At 40.7% G+C, this 19447-nt stretch overlaps 3 protein-coding genes across 3 annotated transcripts; 2 read left to right on the top strand and 1 right to left on the bottom strand.

The window, feature by feature from the left end:
- Positions 1 to 4929: 4929 nt before the first annotated feature.
- On the top strand, positions 4930 to 6903 carry LOC115676392 (NAC domain-containing protein 2-like). The gene is made up of 3 exons (XM_030599289.2): positions 4930 to 5219; positions 5327 to 5607; positions 6163 to 6903. The coding sequence occupies exons 1-3, from the start codon at positions 5060 to 5062 to the stop codon at positions 6625 to 6627; spliced, it is 906 nt and encodes a 301-aa protein (XP_030455149.2). The 5' UTR covers positions 4930 to 5059; the 3' UTR covers positions 6628 to 6903.
- An 821-nt stretch (positions 6904 to 7724) lies between these two features.
- Positions 7725 to 12285, bottom strand: LOC115676515 (replication factor C subunit 3). Its single transcript, XM_030599462.2, has 9 exons — positions 11998 to 12285; positions 11452 to 11668; positions 10944 to 11023; positions 10692 to 10851; positions 10116 to 10197; positions 9162 to 9291; positions 9008 to 9071; positions 8859 to 8927; positions 7725 to 7987 (listed from the first exon to the last, which is right to left on the bottom strand). The coding sequence occupies exons 1-9, from the start codon at positions 12209 to 12211 to the stop codon at positions 7888 to 7890; spliced, it is 1116 nt and encodes a 371-aa protein (XP_030455322.1). The 5' UTR covers positions 12212 to 12285; the 3' UTR covers positions 7725 to 7887.
- A 2922-nt stretch (positions 12286 to 15207) lies between these two features.
- LOC115676295 (uncharacterized) lies at positions 15208 to 17094 on the top strand. The gene is made up of 3 exons (XM_030599179.2): positions 15208 to 15458; positions 15777 to 16210; positions 16385 to 17094. Exons 1-3 carry the CDS (start codon positions 15234 to 15236, stop codon positions 16827 to 16829), a joined length of 1104 nt encoding a protein of 367 aa, XP_030455039.1. The 5' UTR covers positions 15208 to 15233; the 3' UTR covers positions 16830 to 17094.
- The last annotated feature ends 2353 nt before the right edge of the window (positions 17095 to 19447 follow it).

The following is a 19447-nucleotide window of genomic DNA, read 5'->3' as shown; positions in this document are numbered from 1 at the left end:
CTTCCCTGTTCCGGTGGGAACGGATCTCGGTTTCGCGCATGCTTTTGCGGATTTCGTGAATCTTTCCTTGGAAGACTAATCTTAGACCAAAGGCAATGGGAACCCATGGAAAAAAAATAAAAAGAGAGACAATAAAGTCTGGTTTGAAATGTTATTCAAGGTTGAGTCGGTTGGCATCAAGACCTATTATATAGGAAAAATTATCCAATCGGTCATAAACTTACCAATTATATAAATGTCAATTCAGTCCTAAATTTTTTAATTTTACCAATTTGGTCTTATACCTTTACTCGAAATTTCAATGTAGTCTTTCCGATAAATTTTCGTCGGAAATCGCTAATATAGCGGTCGAGTCATTGTCGGCCAACCTACACGGCACACCATTGCATCGGCAATTTCCCCGGGAAAAAATTGACGGAAATTACTACATCAGAGCCCCGCGCAGAGTTTCGAAACTAAATCGGCAAAATTGAAAAGCTCGCCCGATCGACATCCGCTCGACAGCGGTTTCGCCACACGCGCGACAGCTACCGGGGGTCGATTTCACACCGATGGGGGGGAATCCCCCATCCCCCAAGGATCGAGAAAGGGCCAAACCCGTCTCCTGGGGGAAGTGGGGGTTGGTGCGGCGTGGGGGATTTGGCCCGATTCGACCATTCCTCGGACGGACCAACAACGTTTCGAAGACTTTTTTCGTGGGGTGGAAATTAATAATCATCTCTGGTCGACACCATTATTACTACTTTCTCCTGCTTTCCTTCTTTCTGCTTTCACGGCACGTTTTCATGTTGCATTTTACCAGCGACGACAAAATGGTCAGACTTGGAACGTACGACAGGATAAGAACGAGAGAGGGGGGAAGGGAAACAGGTGGGAAGCTTCCGAACTGCCCACCAAATCCTTGTTTACCACGTGTGCCCATCCGTAAAAAAAAAATATGTTAAATTTATAAAAATTATCCAAAAAAATCATAAACCTATTATAAGGGAGGCCGATTCAGTCATAAGCATTTCAATCATGTTAAATTTAGTATTAAGCCTTTCGACGATTCGGCAGTATAATCGATCGTGTCAGTTTAGTCCTTCCGACCAGATATCTAAATAACAGGTTTAGGACTGAATTGACAAATCTTCGAAAAGGTTGAGGACTAAATTGACACGTTGACAAAAAAAAAAGTTTAGAACTAAATTGGCGAATCGTCAAAAGGTTTATGATTAAATTGGCACAACCGAAAAGTTTAGGACCGAATTGATCACCGTACAATAAATTTTTTGACTTTTTGGATAAGCATCTCCGCTTTATATGAAAAAAATTATGTGGATAATGACGACCGGTTCGAATTTTTTGGATAAGTCCCTATCCTAGAATAGGATTGATTCCTAGGCTAAGAACAAAGAAAAGTCCGAAAGCTTGTTCGCGAAGAAATCCACGTTGCGCTATTTATGGGAGACTTTCCCACACGCCATGTTCGAATTTCCTAGAAGAGAGAGGATTAGCTGGACAAAGCAATGGCAAAATATATACATATATTATTTTTTTATTTAGTAGCGGAAAATATGTGTTCAAAAAAATCATGTGGCGGCTGTTATTCATCAAAATTATCCAATAAATGTTAGTAATTTATCTTAATTATAAAAGAAGAAGCCGATAATTTGGGAAATAATTACAGCTACGGATGACTAATCGACTTCGCTTCCACTGATGATTTCTCCATCTTTTTCCTAAATTTTCAATCGCCAAGTAGGAATTGAACTTTCTTGGAGATACCCTATTCAATAAAAGAAAATAATAATTATAAAATAAAGAGAAAGATTAGAGGGGACGTAAAGTCGGATTGAGATGTGCTTTTAAGTAATTAAGGAATTCTCAAATAATCCAGCAAGGTAAGCGGGATTGGTATTTAATGGGAACCCGTTATTTGACATTTTTTTTTTTCATTTGGAAAGTAAAATCGCTCAACCCCCCTTTTCTTTTTCTTTTTTGTTCATTTAATTGTTTTTTTTCAGGTAAAAAGTTGCATCGTCCCTTCTTTCGTGTTAGAAAGTAAAATGTTATGATGACTATACGAGAAAACCTCTCGTAATCACATTGTCCCATAATAATTTAATAAACCATATTAAGCACAAAGTTTCCTTTGATTGCGCTCAACGCGCCCACCTCTATTGGGCTAGGTTCATTGAATCAATCCATCAACCTAGTGGCGGAGTCAAAAGGATAGATCAAATAGTAGATATATAATCCACAAGATAGAGAACGTTAATTCGGCATCAATATACACCCAACACCTTGAAGTCGAAAATAAGTTTAACCGCGTTGAATTATAAAAATAAATAGTTCTTATCGGAAAATCACGGGTTGTCTCGATTTATCTGAATCAGTTCAATTGGATTGACAGGCTTTTTCAACACGGGAACAAAAATACAAATTTCAAATGTGAGGTTATGTGTACATGAAAATACGAGATCTGTTACGATCTCTGCTGAGCTATATCGACTTTCCACTTATATATCATTTTCCTTTAATTTTTGAGAAGGAATGTAAGTTGATCGTCCGAAAAGTGTACACCAAATTCAAGAGTTTAGCGATTAGCGCAACACTTGGCCTTGTACATCGTATAAATGTAAATAAATACATAGGTCGGTAATTTCCATTTGGTAGTGATGTTTGATGAAAAAAATTACCGTGCAGCATAATATAAATATGACGTGCACTATCAGTTTTAAAATGAGTATAATATGCTGATAAGATTTTGAAAATGGAGAGATCTCAAAAGAAGTTTGCCAATTTTGGATGCCATAAAGATCTAAGCTTTTTAATAGAACCTATTTTGAGAAACAAATTTCCTTTTTTTTTGGCACAATAATCCCTGTTTTTGTTATTAGGATAATCGTCCTTTAACAAAAGATTAAATGATTATTCGAGTAACTTTTACCATAATTGGAGAAGTCAACATTTACCCGGAAAAAAGAAAAGGTCAGAACACAAATAAACATATCGAGCAAAAATTTTAGGCCAATCACGACACCCATCCATCCAACCAATCACGGAGTATAAAAGTGTTGGGTTGATCATTTTTCTCAAACGGAAGATAATGAAATGCGAGACATCCGTACTGTATGATTGCTCGGGGCGACATGATCCTCCTAGATGACCTGAAAACCTCTTCAAATGTATACGGTACTTGTATATACTATGGATTAAATCGTTCGAGCATTTAAAAAGAAAAAAGGAAAATACCAACTTCCTCTTCATCGCTTTTAATCTCCATTTCGAAAATCCTCGTTTCACTGAGATGAAACAACGTTGCCTAAAAGACTCAATTACCCTTTCTCCGAGTCAATTCAATCGTGTCAATTGAAAGTTTGACGGAAGGTGAAAGCGTGCGCTACTTTGACCGCATGTTGTTTGACAAAAAGGTTAAATTAGCTGAAAACAAGGAAGACCCATGGAAGGTTCAACGTCAAGATCCCCCCCTTTTTCTCCAGTCGATCTCAATTCTCCTTATATGAAAATCCGATAAATAATTTATAACTAAATAATTTTCGCTCGAAATAATCAGTCGATAGGAAATACCTTCACTAGCGATAAATAATTTATAACTAAATATTTTCGTGGACGGCGAAAATGTTTTTCATCCGTTAATTTTTACAAGAGAGGATGTCCGTAGAAGAACATGCTTAAAATTAATAACCCAATAATCATGTATACATATATATATAAACCATAATAATACAAATTGATTAATCGCATTTTCTGAACAATTTCCCCTGCAATTTCTGCAATCCCGAACCAAATTCAATTATTATTATTATTTATTTACACGTGGCAGCATATGGTTCGGTGCGACAACATGGTTGTTAAGTGAAGGACTGGGACCCACTTCTTTTTTGTCCAGTATAATAGTGGGATGCTGACAAATCAACTGGACCACGTGGAAAGCCTACATGCTGACTTGTACCCCCCGCCCAGTCCACCGTTAAATTTAAAAGTAGACAAAGATACATATATAATATAAAATAAAAATAGCTTTTTTTTAAAGTGCTAACTTTCGTTAGTCGTGATTTATCACCGGTTGATGCCAGCTTTCGCTATTTAATTAGAAAAAAAATACAAAGGAAAAGGGGGACATTATCTAGACGATGATAACTTTGGTAATTTAATTTGGTATTATGCAAATGATGTCTTAGGACAATTATAGGGAAGTTCTGATTTTCTAGATATCAATTACATATTTCATAAAAAAAAAATAGGGCGAAAGATACCGAAAATCCTAAACTAGTCACACTATAATACATTTACCCTAAAATTTTTCTTATGACACCAAAATCTCAAACTTATACTTATGTGACATATATATATATATCATCTGTTAAAGTTCTGGCTAAAAAGTCATCACATGAGTAGAGGTTTGGGATGTGTTATGATGAACATAACTTCGAATTTTTAATGTCACAAAAAAAGTTCAGGGGTACACGCGCCGTAACTAATGTAGCTCGGGATTTTGTCGTGGCTTTTTCCCAGAAATTTATTCGTAGTAACCCAAGAAGGCCGTCGTCAATACAATTTTATCCTATTTGTTTTGATCGAGAGATATTAAAGTAAGATAATAACGTCATACAAAAAAGGCACAAGAAATACGTGCGATTTTTGTAACAGGCGGTGGAGGCACTAGAGGGTAGTAGGCACGCGGCCACACACACACGCGCGCGCGCACAAAAGGCAAAAGCACAAGAGTCCAAAACAAAAATCGTAAGCAGTGACAGAATCGAGAGTCCCACTACATGTGGGCGTCGCCCCACGCACGCACGCACCCCCACTTGCCCGCCCTCCACGCGTACCCCGCCCCCGTCCCTCCTCCTCCCGCCACGTGTCCGTCCCCCCCCCTTCTATATATGCTCCCCCTTCCCTTCCGTCCTAAGTTTCAACTTTCATCGCTCCCCTCCTCCTCCTCTTCCTCCTCCTCCGCCGCCGCCGCCGCCGCCATCCGCCGTGCGTGCTGCGCAGTAGAGATTACGGTGAGGTGAGGAAGACGGCGAGTTCGCGACGAGAGGCCGCTGAGATGACGGTGGACGTGCAGCTGCCGCCGGGGTTCAGGTTCCACCCGACGGACGAGGAGCTGGTGATGCACTACCTCGTCCGCCGCTGCGCCTCGCAGCCCATCGCCGTCCCCATCGTCGCCGAGGTCGACCTCTACAAATACAACCCCTGGGACCTCCCCGGTACATATATACCCCCTCGACAGAAATTGCCAAATCTTAGGATTTTCTTTCTTTCGTTTTGCCTGGTTTCTTAATGGGTTGGTCTCGTGGGTTTCGTCTGAGCGCAGGGCTGGCGCGGTACGGGGAGAAGGAGTGGTACTTCTTCTCGCCGCGGGACCGGAAGTACCCGAACGGGTCGAGGCCGAACCGGGCGGCGGGGACGGGTTACTGGAAGGCGACGGGGGCCGACAAGCCGATCGGCGGCGGGGGCCCGAAGGCGGTCGGGATCAAGAAGGCCCTGGTGTTCTACGCGGGGAAGGCCCCCCGGGGGGACAAGACCAACTGGATCATGCACGAGTACCGCCTCGCCGACGTCGACAGAACCGCCCGCAAGAAGAACAGCTTGAGGGTATGTCCCAGTCACCGCCCTTCTTCTCTCTTCTTTTTCCTTGCTCTTCTTCTTGGTTATCCGGTCGTGCCTCCGAGGGTAGGAAATGTAGGCGTCACGCGTGACGTCATCGCAACGGGGCTTCCGTCAAATCCTCCCCCGCACGAGCCGCCCTCGTGTCGCTCGCGTTCGCGCGAATCTTAAGGTTTCGACACGGACGGCGCTGGAGGGAAAAAAGCGCCGCACGTGCGTAAGGCGCGGTCAAACGTCGGAGCACGCGGTAAAAAAAAAATCGAAAGGGCGGTTCTTTCTTCCGGATGAGATTCGCGATGTGCGGTCGAGGATTTTTACCACTCATCGATCGAGGGCAAAAGGGGAAAAAGTCTCCCCCCCCCCCCGCCCTCATGTCTATCTTAAGCCACGTCACGGGTGACGAGTGACGACAAACGATGCGCGGAATTCAAAGATAGATTTTTTATTTTTTTTTTAAATCACCGTTTCACGCGGATAACGTTTGACTTGGGATCTTGAGTTTTTAATTCGATGGTCTTTGGTGGTTTGATTTTTTTTTGGCAGCTTGATGACTGGGTGCTGTGCCGCATATACAACAAGAAGGGCACCATCGAGAAGAAGCCGACCCACGTGCAGCCGCCGCAGCCGCCGGCGGTTCCGCAGTCCGTGGGCCCCGCCGCGGCGGCGGCCAACAGCTTCACGGAGCAAGAGGACAGGAAGCCGCCGGTCCTGACGGGCCGTGCTGCGGCGATGCCGACGCTGCCCCTGCCCCCTCCGCCACCCTCGGGCGCCGCGCTGAACGACCTGGTGCACTTCGACTCGTCGGACTCGGTGCCGAGGCTGCACACGGACTCGAGCTGCTCCGAGCACATGGTGACGACGGAGCTCGCGTGCGAGGTCCAGAGCGAGCCCCGGTGGAAGACCGGCTGGGAGAGCGTGTTCGACTTCGGCTACGGGGACTCCGCCGGCGGCGGCAGCCAGATGTCGCCGCTGCAGGACATGTTCATGTACCTGCACAAGCCGTTTTGAATCTCGGGGCCGCTGGCGTAACCCGACCCGAGCCGGATTGGGCAGAGCGCGCGCGCGCGGCGGCAGCACGAGACCCGCGAGTCCATGAGTGCGCTGGTGCGGGCACCGTGTCCGGGAGAGATGATTAGTTCGACCGGACGGCGATGTTTGGGACTTGGATTGTAGCACGGATTAGTCGTGACCTTGGGTACATCATCTGTATATATTGCATGTTTCGTGTGGTGTATACAGAATCATTAGTTTACAAATGAAAGTTGGAATTGTCATCCGCTCCGATCTTGAGAGTCTCTTTTACGCAAAATGATCACTTCCATACAAAGAACAAGTTACTTGTTTTTCTTCTTACGACCACAACATCCGAGGCTTAAGAGAGGATTTGAGCCGAAAGAATTGTGTCTAACGACTGACATTGAAGAACTCTTTGAAATTTCTTAGGGTGGTCAGTCTATTATTTCTGCTCAATTCTGTTATGCTTAATTCTATTCTCGGGAATAATTCTAAGTATTTGATGACGTTTGATAATGGTCTAAAATTTACATTTCTGAAATAGAAAAAGAATATAACTGCATTTGGTAATTATAAAATATTTTTTTTTATTAATAATATTTTAATATTTATTTTTTTCTCTTTTTCTTTTTTCTTCTTCTCCTTCTTGGCCATGACCGGCCAGGGCATCGCGGCCCTTGCCGACTCAGGCGAGGGCTGGACCCTCGCCGGCCAAGAAAGAAGAACAATAGGAAAGAAGAAAAAGAAAAAAAAATTCATTCTATTTTTTATTTTTGTTCTCAGAATCAAGAATCAACTTCTTTTTTTATTCTTAATTCTGTTCCAAAACTGATTCTGAGAACAAATTTATGCCTGGGAACAAAAAATTTACCAAACAGATTTTTGTTCTTTTTTTGTTTCTTGAAATAAAAGAATAAAATCAGTTACTATTTAGCAAATTACCAAATACACCCTTACTCTATCTCGTGCAACGTGACAGAACTACTCTAATTTTTGTAAAGCAAGAACCAGATTGATGCCGCAGATGAGCGATTTTTTGGCCAAAAAGTGGACACTGCATCGGGCACTGCTTGTGAACTTTGCAGCATCAGTTTGCAACGATCCTTTGTGCATTTCTGTAGATATAGCTACTCACACTGAACAAAAGCAACACAAGATTATAGGTCCCAACTTCATTGCATGCTACGGAAAATGGCACCCAGATAAATGTTAGGGCCAAGGGTAGAAACATATTGTAGCTACAACATATCTAATCTACTTCACAGCAGCAACCAGTGCAGCACGAGCATGCGTGAAAGAGGCGATGAGCGATCCAAGCTGCAATTTATCATTGCATCCGAAGCTCAACCGGTACCTGCAGCATGACAATAGCCGCATTTAAGGATGTAAGACTGAACCGCAAATGTCAGAACCAAATCACATTCACCAGCAATTTAAAGTACATCACGGCATAAGCTTTCATCTACCCGTAAGGACAGTAACATTATTCTTTCGTAGGGTTTCCGTGCTTTTAATTTATAAATTTTCAGCACCACAAGCATCTGGCTAATGGAAAGAAGGAAATCTGGAAACCCTAAACACAATCATGATTCCTTCGGGTGATTCCCTTCTATGATTGCCATGTTAACTCCAGTCCATAGCATAGCAGATCGAACCAACTAAAATGCACCATAACATAGATGAGATGCTATCAGCGGGGAAAAAATAGCTATAGCTGACAGCTGCTACCTATACTGCCAATCATAATTGGACAAAAAAGAACAAAACTATTATACCAACTAAAGCATGAGATTCTTAGGCTACGACACGGTAGCTGAAATAACAAGTAAATTAGCAACAGAAGTGCTTGCCCAAATGTAGATCAGTTTAGTTCAGGCTGAGAAAATTTTAGACTAGCTGGTTGAATAAGAACAGGCAGTACCCTACTCAACTTTTAAGAACCCTTTGTCCTTCAAATTCAGAAATCTATGATAAGTCATGTACAAAAGTTGGTGTTTATGGTCTCATTCTTAACTTCTCGTTCCCGGATTCTTCATACAGGCACAGATGCTTATCTACGTAATTTGAGATTGACATACACTGTAAGATATGGTCCGTAAGAATCTTAATTGTTTTTCACACTGATCATTGTAACTGATCCTGTGAGTTCGACTCTATTTTTTACTCCTATAGCAACCAAATGATAAATCATAAGATGCACAAGATGAACTAAGAGGGGACCATACTCGATGTCTGCTAAATCATTAATCAGCTGGACACGAACATCTGATGGCATCTTGATTTTAAATACAAACCTACAAGAAAGAAGCCTCTGGATGTCATGATTCATTGGCAGAGAAGAGAAAATATCCCTTAAAAGCCACACAGAACTTACATTGTCACTTCCCTAACAATGTCCAACAAGGCCAAACCTTTCCTTGTCTTCATATCAGCTATTCCTATACAGAGATACCAAAGGAAAAATAAGTTAACATGACATCAAACAAACTACAACAGTTATGTGATAAACAGAGGTGGCAATAACCTACGTTTCAAACTTGTAGCAAAAGATTCATTTAGAAGCCAATAAGATATTTGCTCGATGTCTTTGGGCAGTGGATTTCCGGTACAGAGGTAGACAGCTTCGTCAGTTATTTGTTGAGAAGCCATATGCGTGGACTGCACAGAAGATAAGGGTACAAGAATTTCTTTTTACATCCAGTGACACAGAAGCATGGGAGATGCATCAATCGAGAAAGGCACCAGAACAAAACTTCAGCAGTTAACATCATCTTCCCCGATTTAGTATCATTAAGATGCTACATTTAAAGGATGACAACACTCATCACAAAGGAATCAGCTTCTATATTGCTAGAGCATTGTAAAAGCAGGTTACAAGCGGCACAGAAGAACCATAAACTGGTATAACATAAAGCGTACAGTTGGCACAAGGTGCAATGTATAATGAATGAGTAACATATGGTTTTTTAAGTTAAGCAAAGAGGTGGAAGAAATTGAACAAAAGTGCAGTTTGTGTTTTTGCGTTCACCCATGTCAACATGAGTAATATATCATGCTTACTCATACTTGGTACTCGCAGTACAACAGCAGGACCTGTCCTACCACGTAAACACAAATCCAAAGCAGGGTTCCACACAAACAGCGTCCACCATAAAACCATCCCCCGATTATGTAGCTGATGATAAATTTAAATAATTCGGACAGAAGAACACAAAAAACATAACATGCACACTGAGAGGTAAGCAGAAGCAACTAACAAAGTGCTTCTGTGTGCAGACATCCGAACAGACAAAGGCTTTGAGAAAAAATCGCATGCATCAAAACATGTATGCAACAAGCGAAGGTAAAAACAAGCAATCATGAGTGTCTAGCATCAGATGCATGGTTTCACTGAGTATTTTCTAGACAGTAAGTATCTAAATTTTCAAAAAATGTGTCTGAACATGCAAATCCACAAGTCATGGACAAGTCTAGACAGTAACCTGCAGAATGTTCAAAGCCTTTCTCATGTCACCGTTGCTGAGCCGTACAAGTGCCTCCAAGCCACTCCCAGTTACATCAAGCCTATTGAAAGAATAATTATCAGATACCTCTCAACATTTTATACATTCAGGAACATAACTATTGCCAGACTGACACAAGTAGATCGTTATAGATTAAAAACCCAAGATTTGGAAGAAATCAACCTAAACCCCAACACATTGATCAGATGTTTTCTTCCTACATTAACAATCCGAATGAATCCCCTAAATGAATCATGAATTATTTAGTGAAAGCAAGGATCAGTTTGGCATTTTACCTGTGCAAACTTTCTTCATAAGGTCATTTAAGAAACTAATGAGTCCATCCAATAAAACACACTCATATCAGGAAATCTTTCCAGGGAATACATAAGATATGAGAAAAGGGTGAAGGACTTTAAGCTAAGCCATGGCATTAATAATCTGCTTTCAAAAGTCAATTGAAAAAGTTTTGGCTGGAAATGGTATGTTTACTACAAAGTCTCGTAGAACACACGAAAGACAAGAAAAAGGTAAATTAAGCACAGCCAAAGTTACCCCTCAGCTGCTATGACATGTTTAAGTCGATCTGCAACATGGATGCGATCAAGAGGAGCGAATCTGAATCTGGTACATCTAGATTGCAAAGCTGGAATAATCTTGTTGACATGATTACAGATAAGAGCAAACCTAGTATGCTTCGTGTATTTCTCGATCACTACACAGATGTGAACAAAACAAGTCAAGTTAACAATAAAAATAGTAAATTCACTTGTGTTGGAAGCGATAATTTGCTCATAATGGTCAGACCTCTACGCAATGCAAATTGCGCATCCTTTGTCATGGCATCAGCCTCATCCAGTAGTACCAACTTCACAGAGGATTTAGCACTGCAAGATTAACCAACATACGAGTAAAGTTCAGATGACCATCATGGTAGAAATTCTCGAGAACAAAATGCTTGAAGCAATCTCTTTAGCAATTTAGGATTATTGAGTTGATGTGCCACTGTTTCCAATAATGGTACTTCAAAGATGCCATCTTAAACTTATGATAGCATGGTAAAGCAGAGGGTAGGAACATGCGAGAGTATATAACAGCTCTAAGTGCAGTGAATTATTAAATGTACTGCAAACAAAAGATCATTTCTCGACTCCAGGAATAGATAAAACTGAAGAACGTTCAAAATCTCAAGCGAGTAAATTTCTACGCATGGGGAAGAGTGCCGACCATAGTTCCAAAGGGCCAAAAAGCCAGTAATTACACCAGTTATCTCGAAGAGTACAGGTTGTAGCAGCAAATGCGAATTCATAGTTACCCAAATGAGAAGCTCTGAGTGCTAGCAAAGTCTTGAATCTGCTGCCGCACGACATCGATGCCTCTGTCGTCAGATGCATTCAGCTCCAAGATCATATTGTGATACTGCGCTCCGTAAAGCTTGCGCGCCACTGCCAGTATGGTCGATGTTTTGCCCGTGCCGGGAGGGCCATACAGCAATAGATGCGGCAACCTGTTCTCATTCGTCAGCCTATCAACTGTTCAAAACATCCAATACCCCACATAAGAACAAGTAGTCAAAGCTCAAAAACTAGAGAACGAAGGCTTCAAATCACACAGGACGCATCATATTAAAAGAGCCCGAATCGAAATTCCCTGATTAGACACCAACTTTACCCTAACGCCGACCAGGATACGACTGAACCAATAGGACTGAAACAAGAACCCTATGCAGGCCTAAAAATCATTTCTTTTGGTCTTTCTCCGGCGTTTTCTCCAGAAAACAAAGCGAAAAATCAGAGCGAAACCGGAGATAAACCCCGGTCGAAAACAGGAGGACGGCGCGAGAGGGAGAGGAGAGACGCACTGGTGTCCACAATGTCGCGATGAGCGGCGACGTCGGCGAGCGACTGAGGCCGGTACTTCTCGACCCACGGCGTGGCCTTGCCGTCCGGAGGAGCGCCGGAGACGGCGGCGGCGCCTTTGCCCCTGTCCGACTTCGGGGGGCGGCCGTGGTCGCCGTCGATGTCGCCGCCGCCGTCGCCGTCGATGTCCATGAGAGAGACCGCCTCCGTCGCCATCCCTTCGGGTCCTTGTCGGGTCGGGTCGGGTCGGGTCGGGTGGGGGATGGGGGCGGGGGTGGGGGCGTTCGCTGTTGTTTTTTGCTAAGGCTAACGAAGGACGGAAGGAAGGGGACTGAGACAGAAGGGAGGGAAAGGTTTTTCTCAGTCGATGTCTGGAGCTGAAATGGCGCCAACGAAATTTCGTGGGGTTTTCTCTGATTTTCTTTGTCGGGGATTATTTTATTTCCGGGATAATAATACAAACAGCACCTAAACTTTGGCACAACGTGCAATATGATCTTTGAACTTTTAATTTATTTAATATAGTTCTTGAACTTTACCTTGATGTTCAATGTGGCTCTTGAACTTTTAATTGTTTAATGTAGTCCTTAGATTTTTGGTACATGTTCAATATAGTCCCGAACTATATGAAAATGTTCAATATAGTCATGTACATGTTCAATGTAATCTTCGAACTTTTCATATAGTTCAAGAACTATATTGAACATGTACCAAAAATCTAGGGACCACATTACACATTGGGTTAAAGTTCAGGGACTATATTGACCAAATTAAAAGTTTAAAGACCACATTAAATATTGGGCCAAAGTTCATGAACTACTTGTGTCAAACTTTCCTTTTTTTTTTATATTCTTTTTTTCTATTTTTTTGGGGGCTAAAAGACATGGTATTTTAATTAATTGATTTAATTACCTTTAAGCACCAGGAATCAAGAATGAATTATTATTTATACTCATCTTCTTTAAGTGCAAATTCATTAATTGTCGCTTTCCCTTCTTGGTCTAATTTGGGCATAAGTGCACCGAAAATTCTGAAACTTGCCTCTAAAGTACGATCGAATCTAAAAATTTTGAAAAGTGCAATTAAATCTTAAAACTTGTCCAATTGATGCAATTAAGTCCTTCTGTTAACTCTGTCGATTTGGCTAAAAGAAAATGCTAACGTGGTATTTTTTTATTATTATTTTCCCTCTCATAAGTGACACTTTTATTAGTTTCGTCCCCAAATCTTACTTAAATTAGGTTTAAAACTTAAAAAATGCTATAATTCTGTTGAAAAGAAAAACCACAAGACCCTCATCCCATGCTAAATTAGACTTGCGACGACGAGGTGGTGATGAATTGCAAGCGAGGTGGTGCGATGGCTTGTCAACGCATCGCGCGTGGCAAGCTAGCAATGTCTATCGTGATAACCATGTTGTGCCGCGGGAAAAATCAAATGTTTTGGACAAAAAGGACATATGTGCTTTTTTAGTTTTTTTTTTCTTTTTAATCTTTATCATATTGTGTTTTGGACCAAAATGCCCTGTTTCGGCCCATATTTAAAACAAGTGTTCGCTGCCTGACAAGTTAAGCCCTTATTTGACACTCACTTGACCATTTCAGGCTCGTATTTGAAACAAGATCTACTTTGAGTCTCCTTTTGATAAAATTATCTCACTTCCGGCCTTAATTGGGAATTTTCCACGACTTTTTTTCTCTATAGTCTCATCTTTCACACCCATTACATTTCGACGTTTCTTACATGTTTGTCTTCTTCCAAACTTAATCCGTGCGAACTTTATTACCCTAGATAATCCTCATGATCGTGAATATTTTGACTTTGATTTTCGAAACAAATATACACGAATTACTCACAGATTAAATCTTGTGGTTAATAAATGCATTATACACAATTTACTCATCTTTCATTATATTGTTTTCTTGTAATGCAGTCACTATGGAAGACAATATCGCAGAGGACCTAAATTGCTTAAATGTATCTATTGACGATGAAACTGTAAATGGAGAACATCAATCAATCATGTTAACAAGTTTATTTGGAGTTTGTCACACTAAACATGAAACTTATTCCTTGATTTATGTGTTTTCTAAGTGAATAATGACTATCTTAAACTTTTATTGTCTGATCCGGGTGAAATATTTTTTCGAGAGAGTAACCTTTTCTGGGGGACGGACGATAACTTTTTTTAAGTTGCATGTGCAACTTGTTATTATTGCAGTGGATAATTTTATTTTCATTGATAATTCTATGAAAGTTATGATGCATTTAGAATTCATAAAAAATGAGTGTTTGCAAATTGTTTGAATGGGTTATCTTATAATGCCATTACAATTGCCATAATTTCTTGTCAACAGCTAATTATACATGTAATCAAGTCAAAAATAGCATTCTGTATAATAATGTTTTAGGGAGCATTTGTTTTTCTTTTGCATTTGCATGATAATAATGGATGTTTATAATTTTCTATGCACCGAACTTTGTCATATTTTAAATTTTTTTGTTGTATCTTTTAAAACATCATGCAATGATGGCACGAAAAATAAAGAAAAATCAGACTATTAGATTCGCCAAGTAAATCGAAAGTTGAACAGTTAAAATACACTGTAATTAAACGAAGTGTGTACCAGAGGCGGTGGGTAGAGTCTTTTCACCCTTACTTGTGCTTAGGTTACTTTTAAATAATTATTTTTAGTACGAATAAAAAGAGAAATATACTTACAACTCATTTACACAATGTTTAATTTTATTTTTTTTTGGTTGGGAACACAATGTTTAGTTAGCCATCTGCCAGATCAAATTTTTTTATGAAAAGATGGACACCAATTTTACTCCAAAAAGAGAACGAAAATGAAAAACCAAAAAAAAAAAAAAAATCTTAAATCAAGAGTCGGCCCCATATTTAAACTTAATAAATGTTGTTTGAAAGGAAAGAGGCATGGATATTTCAGTATAATATCGAAACAAAAGAGAAAGAAGAAAAAAAGAGAGAGTAAGAAATCATCTTAAATCAAGAGTACGACCATAAGAAATAATATAGTCAAATTCAATGTGATAGAGAGTGACATGAGCCAATAAGGGATACAAATAGCGAGCCTTAAAATATTAAGAAACAACAACCTTCTCTCATCTTTCTTCAACAGATTTTGCTAAACAAAGGCCTCTTATATCGGCTCATGTGTGCTTGACCTTGCAATCCTTTGCATGCTCTCTCTCCCTCTCCCTCTCTCCCTCTCTCATGGTCGATCATTCGGACGTCGTCCGCTTACCAAAAGTCGGCTGCATTCCGGACATCTCCAGAGCCTACAAATCACTCAGAGCGATATGGAATCCCGATAGGCGTTCGTCTCCTGGCCGGATCGGAGCTGGAGACAAGCCCAAGGCCGTCGAAGCTGCGACAGATTCATCATCAAACGACCTCGAAGCGAACCCGACCTCTGCATCCCTTAGGCAGCACGACGAGGTGCGAGTTCGTTGTCCTTTTGATCACTCATTCCGAATTAACGTTGCAGTACGTAAGTTATGTGGTAGTTTAGGCAAAGATTGATATATGTGATGAAAGGATCGATTCTGAACAAAATTTCTACCAACCAATGACCTAGGATTCTTCAATGTTGATCGTACCAACATCAAACTAAATGAAAAATGGATTTTGATGACTTCGTCGATGAATATGAACCATGATGATTGCTGATTAAGTAACTTGTAATGACCGAAAAGAATGATCTCATTAAGCAATCGATTAGGATTCTCTTTGACATGTTGCGACTATCAATCCCAGGAACTAGGTTCCATCCATCAAGAAGAAGATAACATGAATGGAATCCCCAGCTACAGATATAGTCACAAGAACGGCAACCACGACGAAGAGCCGAAGAGTCCTAGGTTAGGATGCTTCGGGCACCGGAGAGAGAGTTTCTTCGCCTCCATGCCGTCCCCTCTCTCGAGAAGCGCGAGCCGGAGGAGTCAGCCGCCGACGCACTCCTCCCCTTTCAAGAGCGTGAGCCGGAGGAGCATCGATTCCACGGCGTTCGGTCCAGCCTCGCTCTCGAGGAGCTCGAGCCGGGTGAGCTCCACGCCGATCATGTTCTCCAATTCGACCGGGATGCTGAAATCTCCGGCCATCGAGAGGACTTTGGAGTGCACCCTGGAGGAGTTGTGCTACGGTTGCATGAAGAAGATCAAGGTGACAAGAGACGTCCTTACGAATACTGGGTATGTTCTGAATAGTTTTCTCAGAGTATAACGCTTTTGTTTGGGAATTTTTTTCACAAAAACAACTTAAAAAATTCTTAAGAAACATGGTTTATATAGCAAGATTTGATATTACCTTGAAGACAGCAAGGTGTAATTTTTATCACACGATGAATTATTGTTCTTTATTTTCAGGCAAATAATTCAAGAAGAGGAACTGCTCACAATAAAAGTGAAGTCGGGATGGAAAAAGGGGACCAAAATAACATTCCAAGGCATGGGGAACGAGCGGCCCGGCGTCCAACCGGCCGACATAACCTTTGTCATCGCGGAGAAAAAGCACGGCCTGTTCAGGAGAGAAGGCGACGACTTGGAGCTGGCGGTCGAGATCCCGCTAGTGAAGGCCCTGACCGGGTGCGACCTCTCGGTCCCTCTATTGGGCGGCAAGTGCCTGGTCCTCACGGTAGATGAGATCATATACCCGGGCTATGAGAAGGTCATCGTAGGGCAAGGCATGCCCGTACCGAAAGAGCAAGGCCGGAGGGGCAACTTGAAGGTCGTTTTCCTGGTGGCGTTCCCGACGGCCTTGACCGACGACCGGCGAGCCGAGATCGTCGGCGTTTTGGAAGGGTCGGTTTGAAGGACAGCCTCAGTTTTGTCCACAGCTCTATGCATAACGGTCGCTGCTTGTTTTGTTGTAGAAGTTAACGTAGCTAAGGGGCTCGATTTACTGGTGTAGTCTTACAGTAGAAGTCAAAGCAGGCATTGCAATAGATCTTGTAGAGCCGAAGTTGTTGCCTGGTTAGTGAGAGAGGGAACTTTTAGTCATTGTTTGGATTTTGTCTCATGTCAAAGTTCATGCATGTGTAACTTCCCCTTTGCCAATGCTTTCCCTTTTCTTTTCCTCTTAACGTGGAGAGAAAAGATATTGCATAATTTATAGGCCATTTCGATACCATCTTTAACATTGATAGAATGAGATCCATCGTAGGACCAGCATAATCAATAGTCGAGATGGATTTGATTTATACAGCATATATACAATATCTTTTCCAAGAGAAGAAGGTATGGTATCTTGTGCACATATCGACTAATGTGTCAAATTAATTATAAATGAAACATTTTAAGTTTGCAGAATTCTTCGTTTCCATGCCGGAAAATATAGATTTCTTTCCGTGTTGGTAAATTTGAAGTTATATTGGTCAGTGTCAAAAAACTGTTCATAAAAGAAATGAATGGTGACTTTCTTTTTAAGAAACTTGTTGGTAATTTACCGACACTTTTATAAAATTACCAAGTTTTTTTTTATGGTTTTTAAATTGCCAATTTTTGTAATGACATACCAAATTTTATCTACGTAACTTACCAACACTTTGAATTTAGTAAATTACAAGTTAGTCTGGGTTACCAACTCTTATTTAAATTACTTATCAATGTTCAATTATTTTTTTGGTTTACAAACTTTTCTAATTTGGTTACCAATTTTTATTTGTCTTTGATGGAAACCCCTTAAATTAGATTACTCTTTCTAGAGATTACTAACTTGCCAACTTTTCTCTTATGAAATTACCACCTAGTATATGATCTTATTTGAGATACTTATCAACATTTTTTTTTTAATTTGCTAACCCTCGTTCACAAACCTTTATTTGTCTTTCTGAGTAGGGCTTTAGATTTAATAAGTTTTTTTTTTTCAGAAAATACCTTAATTGGAGTGGCTTATCAACTTTTTTCTTATTAAGTTACAAATTAGTCTTGTGTACAAACTCTTAGATGAGTTACTGACTAAGTTTATTTTTTTTTTAGTTACTAACTTTTCTTATCCTTTACCAAGTTTGATCAATCTTTCTAAATCACGTGTTAAATTTACTAACTCTTGAAAGTAATTATTGACTTAATTGGAAATGACTTATTAAATTTCCTCCTGTTAAGTTACCAACTAGTTATTAATAAAGACAAACTTATAGGAAAATTACTAGCTTTAAAAACATAAATAAAAAACGTTGAGTAACTCAAATGAAGGTTGGTAAATGGAAAGTAGTTGGTAACCAAATGAAGCAAAAGTTGATATTCAGTTATTCACACAAATAAATATTGGTAAATTTATGTAAGAGTTGGTAAACTTAAGATGTTTGGTAAATTAAATAAGCAAAAGTAGTGGATAATCTAATGAAAGAAAAGCCAGTAAGTCATTCGAATTGAGGTCGGTAAACTCATCTAAGAGTTGATAAATATTAGGTGCTCAAAAATGGACAAATAAAAGTTCGTAGACAATACCAAAAGTTGATTAATAAAATAAATAACGCTAGTAAGTAGTTCGAATGAGAGTTAGTAACCTAAAACTAGTTGGTTGTTTAATCATAAAAAGTTGGCAAGTCACTTAAATAAAGATTGATAAATCCAATTAAGAGTTGGTAAATTTAAGGGATTGGTCAAGGCAAATAAAACTTGGTGAAAAATGAGTTGGTAATTTCACAAGCTGCAAATAAAAAAATCGGCAAATTGAGAAAGGTATCGTAAGTTACCAAAAAGTTAACTGAAAATTTAGGCGACTAGTAACTTTTTTTCCTCCGACAGTTTTTTGACACTTACCAATTCTTTCAAAAGTTCAACAGCATAAAGAAAATTTATTTTTAAAGGAATGGGACATTAGAATTGCCCTTTTTTAAGTTTAGTGATATACTTGGTTTTCGGGAAAAGTGTCAGAAAAGTCCTAAACATTTTGTATTGATACTAATTTAGTCCTAAACCTTTTTTTTTGTGTCAATTCAGTCCTAAACATTTTGTCTTTGTGTCAATTCGGTCCATCCGGCTAATTTTAGCGGGATTTTGCCGACGTGGCACCACCGGCGATGACGTGGACAACTTTTAATAATATTTTAAATATTTTTCCGATTTTTTTTATTTTGTAAAATTTTTTAATTCTTTTTTTCTTTTTTTTTTCTTCTTCCTCCGGCTGGTCGCCGGTCCGGCAACAGGCTGGAGGCCAGGGCCGGCGAGCCCCACCGGCCAATGGCGAGGTTCGCCCCGCCGACCATTGGCAAGGCTTGCCTTGCTGACGACTGCAAAGGCGAAGGTGAGCCTCACCAGCGGCTAAACGAGGCACGACCTTATCGGATCTAGCAAGGTTGGGCCTCGCCCATGGCCAGCGAGGCTTGACCCTCGCCAGATTTGGCGAGGGCAAGCCTCAAGCTGGGCTGGGCGAGGCACGACCTCGCCGGATTTGGCGAGGTCGGGGGTCCCTCATGGCCGGCAAGG

The sequence above is a fragment of the Syzygium oleosum genome, unplaced genomic scaffold (genome assembly GCF_021117445.2).
Source record: "Syzygium oleosum isolate NSW1041296 unplaced genomic scaffold, Sole_v2.1 Sole_v2.05, whole genome shotgun sequence".
In the NCBI taxonomy this organism is placed as follows: Eukaryota; Viridiplantae; Streptophyta; class Magnoliopsida; order Myrtales; family Myrtaceae; genus Syzygium; species Syzygium oleosum.
Note: the sequence above shows the minus strand (reverse complement) of the source record. Positions and strands in the feature narration are given on the sequence as shown.

Excerpts from the sequence above, each read along its gene's own strand:
- LOC115676515 (XM_030599462.2), bottom strand. The coding sequence starts at position 12,211 with ATGGCGACGGAGGCGGTCTCTCTCATGGACATCGACGGCGACGGCGGC. Across the intron at positions 9,072-9,161 it reads TTTTGCTACAAGTTTGAAAC|GAATAGCTGATATGAAGACA; the intron begins GTAGGTTATTGC and ends ATCTCTGTATAG. Across the intron at positions 7,988-8,858 it reads AATGATTTAGCAGACATCGA|GTACCGGTTGAGCTTCGGAT; the intron begins GTATGGTCCCCT and ends GTCATGCTGCAG.
- LOC115676392 (XM_030599289.2), top strand. The coding sequence starts at position 5,060 with ATGACGGTGGACGTGCAGCTGCCGCCGGGGTTCAGGTTCCACCCGACG. Across the intron at positions 5,220-5,326 it reads CAACCCCTGGGACCTCCCCG|GGCTGGCGCGGTACGGGGAG; the intron begins GTACATATATAC and ends GTCTGAGCGCAG. Across the intron at positions 5,608-6,162 it reads GCAAGAAGAACAGCTTGAGG|CTTGATGACTGGGTGCTGTG; the intron begins GTATGTCCCAGT and ends TTTTTTTGGCAG.
- LOC115676295 (XM_030599179.2), top strand. The coding sequence starts at position 15,234 with ATGGTCGATCATTCGGACGTCGTCCGCTTACCAAAAGTCGGCTGCATT. Across the intron at positions 15,459-15,776 it reads CCCTTAGGCAGCACGACGAG|GAACTAGGTTCCATCCATCA; the intron begins GTGCGAGTTCGT and ends TATCAATCCCAG. Across the intron at positions 16,211-16,384 it reads GACGTCCTTACGAATACTGG|GCAAATAATTCAAGAAGAGG; the intron begins GTATGTTCTGAA and ends CTTTATTTTCAG.